Consider the following 4,361-nt stretch of genomic DNA (forward strand, 5'->3'; position numbering starts at 1 on the left):
AGTGAGGTGCACAGGAATGTGTCCAAGTTTTAGCTCTCTCTGCTACTTAGCATTGGTTTCCTCTGTCTGGGCTGACAGAGCCCTTGAGAGAAGAAAACAGAGGGATGTCCTTGGCAGAGCCTCAGCAGTGGGGCATCTTCAGTCAAGTGAGCTGCAGACAGCAAGGGACCTTTGTGGCCCTGGCTCCAGTGCTGCCTGCAGGGCTGCATCTGTGCCCACCCAAAGCAGCTGTTAGGAGAAAATGCAGACAGGCTCTGTGTCTAGGGGGCTGCAAGAGATTTCCCCAATGGAGGCGGACAGACCCCAAAGCCCAGGAAAATTTTGCCTGTCTGAGCAAAAAAGTCCTAAACGGGCTGAGTTATGGGAGAAATCTCAGCATATAATAGCAGTTAACACAGACAGTTTTTCCCTGCCACTTTTGTTATTTTGTTGGGCTGGGAGCACCCGGAGGGTCCGGCTCCCTACAGAACCACTTCTTCCCTGTCTGTCTAGGCTGCTGTCGCCGCTTCCCCGCTCGCCACGGCAACCCAGCGCTCCGCTGTTCCGCCGAGGGAGCAGCCGCCGTGCCCCGACCGGGACAAACCGCGGCTGCTGAGCCCGGCCCGGCCGCAGCCCGCGGGACCCCGCTGCCGGCCCATGGAGCCCGGCCCCGCTGCCGGCCGATCCAGCCCGGCCCCGCTGCCGGCCCATGGAGCCCGGCCCCGCTGCCGGCCGATGGAGCCCGGCCCCGCTGCCGGCCGATCCAGCCCGGCCCCGCTGCCGGCCCATGGAGCCCCTCCCGGGCACGCACGCTGGTGCGGTTGGCAGCACTTGCTCCATCTGCCGAGCAGGAGCCGACACAGCGCCTCAGGGCTCTCGCGGTGACGCTCTGTCCCTGTCCTGTGTTACTCTCTCTGTTTCTCATTTTCTCTCTTTTCTGTCCCCCCTCTGGTCGGGACCATGCCATTTCTTTATCAACAAACAGTTTTCAGATACACTACTTGCTGGGTTTGTGCCTTATTTTCCTCTGAGAAATCTATCAAAAAGAATTCTCCTCTGCTCCCCTTACAGCAGGACAGGCCAGTGACCCACGCTCCTGTGCCTCCCGCCGGTGTCTGCCTCTGACAGCAGAGCCACCCACCAGCCAAGGCCATGGGGGAGTCTGTCAGGAGAGCACTTGTTTGACCTTCTCTGGCCCCAGCAGAAATTGCTTACAGCCCTGTCTCTCTCATGGCTGGGTTTGGGGTTTTCCCCTCTGACTTTTTTCCCCCTTCCCCACCTCCCCCCCTTTTTTCCCCTTTAACACTCTCCTGGGCCACCTGACACAGGGCTGGGCTCAGTCACTTGTGCTGCTTACAGTGGTGGGGTTGACCAGAAACACACCAGGCAGACACTTGTCTGCAGGGCTAGGCTTTAGCACCCAGTTGAATTCAATCTTGCCACCGTTCACCAGGGTGACATCGCTGTGATGAATTTCATTAAATATCTGGAGAGAAGGCACAGGAGAGGGAAGTTACAGACCAGGCCTGCTGCTGGGAATCTCCTTCCTCCCTCCTGGGCTTGAAAGCAGACACATCATGGGAGCAGGGACCAGGGAGGAGATAGGGGCACTTGGGAACCTGGGGAACCCCCAGGCCCAGGGCACCTGCACAGCACCAGGGAGCTCTGGCAGCACACAGAGCTGTGGTAACAACCATGTGAGGGCCAGCAATAAATGAACCAGGGCACACAGGCCCTCTGCCCTCTGAGGGGTCACCAACAGCCAGGAGAAACAGAGACAGCACTGAGGCGTTCCAGGAGAAAAGGCACCTGCATGCAAGTATTGGCAAGCAACATAGATGCAACAAGGGAGTCACCCGGGGCAACACAGACAGGGCCAGCAGCTGGAAATATCTGTGGGCTTTTGACTGGAAAAGAGTGAAGTGGGGATTATTCTGGGACAGTCTCTCCAACTGTAGTGCCTGGAAGCCCAACTTCTTCCCTTGATTATTGTGTGGATTAAGCAAGAGCTTTAGACAAGAGCATCTCCTTGGAGGTCAGGCTTTAGGTGTGGATCAGCAGAGAGATGTCTCAGGGACACACCCCTCAGAGCACCCCCACTGGGACCCTGCCTGCCCCAGAGGCAGTGTTAGGTACCCTGAAAAAGAGGCATTCCCAGCATTGTGGAGAGGGTTGGAGATGGCCATTTTAGAGCAGCTTGGATGCCAGATGTGTCCCTCAAAGGTTGGACTTCCAAGCCCCAGAGCCAACAAAGGGGCTGGGAAGGGAAGGGAGCCCTGGAGCGAGGTGGGCAGGAACCTGCTGGCCGTGGTGCCAAGGCAAGGAGCTGTGCCAGGGATGTGTGTGGTACCTGTAAGCCACAGTTGATCTCCTGGGGCCTCACGAGGTAGCTGAAATGTGAGATCTCCCCGGTCACCAGCACCTCGTAGGTGGGGCCTCCCTCCACGTGGCACAGCGCCGTGACATCGGAGATGGTGTTGAGGTGGCCAGAGTAGGTGAAGGAGACCTGCTGGCTCTCACCTGGCTGCAGCACACCTGACATTGGCAGGATACTGAAAGCCTGGATGGAAGACAGGAGAGATTGAGCTGTTGAGCATGGCAATGGATGCAGAAGAGCATCTTGGAGCAAAGTGCAGCTGTACCTGGAGGGGCCTATTCCCCAAACACTGCCAGAATCACCCTCACCTCATCCTGCATCCATGCCACTGACCAGTGCAGGGACCATGGGGAAAATCTTCTCCCACACTCACAGATCAATGCATTAATTAGTACATTACGTGAAAGTGAACTGGGATGTCTCCTGGCAGTAGAAATTCTCTCTGATGCACAACTTGCCTTTAAAAAGCATTTCTTACTGCTTTTAGAAAAGGAGGAGGCTCAGAGTGAGAGCTCTTGGAGCTGAGCGAAGGAGTCCAGCCCAGCTCATCTGACTCCTGAGGCTCTTCCCCTCTCTCTGATTTAAATGCTGCTTTCTCAAAGTGCTACAGCAAAAGCTCCTGCAAAAGTTTCCTATGGACCACCTGAGGAGTTCCAGGGGGAGCAGTGCCCTCCATAGGTGCTGCAAAGTGTCCTTGGGCAGCCCTACAACATGTCCTGCATGGCCTCTCCAACTACCAGTTGCTTCAGCAGCACTTTGTGATGGGCCTGCAGGGATGGGAGGCCCCTCTGTGGCCAATGCTGAGGGCCACCAGTGGCACTGGGAGCTCCAGCCCTGCTTGCCACACTGACAATGTGCAAGTGAGACAGATTCCCTCTTACCTCCTCCGCTTCGAGGGAAGTCTGCGGTTCGTCCACGGAGATGCTGAATCCCTCAAACCCTACTTGGTGGCGAGGGTATTCAGGAAGTTGATCTGATTGCACCTGAAAAAGAAGCCATTTTCTATGCTGGGAGGAAGAGACAGCCACTTTGCAAAGTCTCCGTTTGTAAGACAGCTCCAGGGCCAGCAGTGCAATAGCAGCTCTGGGTGAAAGCAGAGCCCTGCAAACTTGGAGTCTGGCTGCCTTGGGAAGAGGCTCCATGGAGATCAGGACTCATCCCAGCTTGCTCTGGGAAGGAAGCTGGAGGCCTTACCATGATGATGCAGATAAAAGCTTCATCTTTCATTGTGAGGGCAAAAAATCCCACACTCAACACAGGTCTGTAGGACCTGAGTGAGCTTCTCCAAGGAAAACTCTCCTATTTCTCCCTCCCACACAGCCCATGTCCAGCCACTGGCCCTGCTGCCCAGCCCACTGTCAGGGCACCGGACAGCAGGGCAGCAAAAAGGGAGGTCAGCACGAGCATGACTTGGTGGTGGCAGGCTGGGGAGGCAACACAAGCAGTAGATGTACAAGAAAATCTACCTTGTCTCTTAAAGACTGGGTAAAATCATCCACTTCTTTCAGCATTCTGGCTGCCTGCTCCTGTCTCATCTTGAAGTGTCTCCATCGAGATGCTGGGGACTCCAAACTGGTCTTCTTCCCTTTTGGTGGTTGGGGTTTGAATTTAGGTGGGCAAAGCTCATCTCTGGAAAATAAGATAACTATTGTGAAAAATGCCAATCACTTGTTTTCAAAATTTTAAAAGCTTAATAGTAATAAAATGGTTATAAAAATAGTAATACAATTAGAGTAAAAATAATTTGGACAATTTGAATTAGGACAACAAATGGGACAACAAATACAAAGAGTTATGGACGTCTGGGTACCTTTTTCTGGGCAGCACGAGCCCGAAAAAGGACCCCCACTAACAAAGGATTAACCCTTAAGAACAATAGCCCGTTGCATATTCATACACTTCATACATGATGCATAAATTCCATTCAAACACAGGATTCTGTCTGGTCTTCATCAACTTCTTCCTTCTAATCCTAACAGTGCCTTTGAGGCGGGAAGAAGTTCAT

General features: G+C 54.2%; 1 protein-coding gene across 1 annotated transcript; it reads right to left on the reverse strand.

Annotated features, from left to right (window-relative positions):
* Positions 1-1,315: 1,315 nt before the first annotated feature.
* LOC136561421 (hydrocephalus-inducing protein-like) lies at positions 1,316-3,894 on the reverse strand. The gene is made up of 4 exons (XM_066557716.1): positions 3,823-3,894; positions 3,238-3,339; positions 2,330-2,539; positions 1,316-1,465 (listed from the first exon to the last, which is right to left on the reverse strand). The coding sequence occupies exons 1-4, from the start codon at positions 3,889-3,891 to the stop codon at positions 1,316-1,318; spliced, it is 531 nt and encodes a 176-aa protein (XP_066413813.1). The 5' UTR covers positions 3,892-3,894.
* Positions 3,895-4,361: the final 467 nt, after the last annotated feature.

Source organism: Molothrus aeneus, chromosome 11 (assembly GCF_037042795.1).
Source record: "Molothrus aeneus isolate 106 chromosome 11, BPBGC_Maene_1.0, whole genome shotgun sequence".
NCBI lineage: Eukaryota > Metazoa > Chordata > Aves > Passeriformes > Icteridae > Molothrus > Molothrus aeneus.

What these genes read in the sequence shown, in the direction of transcription:
- LOC136561421 (XM_066557716.1), bottom strand. Translation starts at nt 3,891, where the DNA reads ATGAGACAGGAGCAGGCAGCCAGAATGCTGAAAGAAGTGGATGATTTT. An exon ending in CCCAGTCTTTAAGAGACAAG is followed by an intron (nt 3,340 to 3,822) that starts GTAGATTTTCTT and finishes CTTCTTTTTCAG; the next exon opens with GTGCAATCAGATCAACTTCC. An exon ending in CTTCCCTCGAAGCGGAGGAG is followed by an intron (nt 2,540 to 3,237) that starts GTAAGAGGGAAT and finishes TCTTCCATCCAG; the next exon opens with GCTTTCAGTATCCTGCCAAT.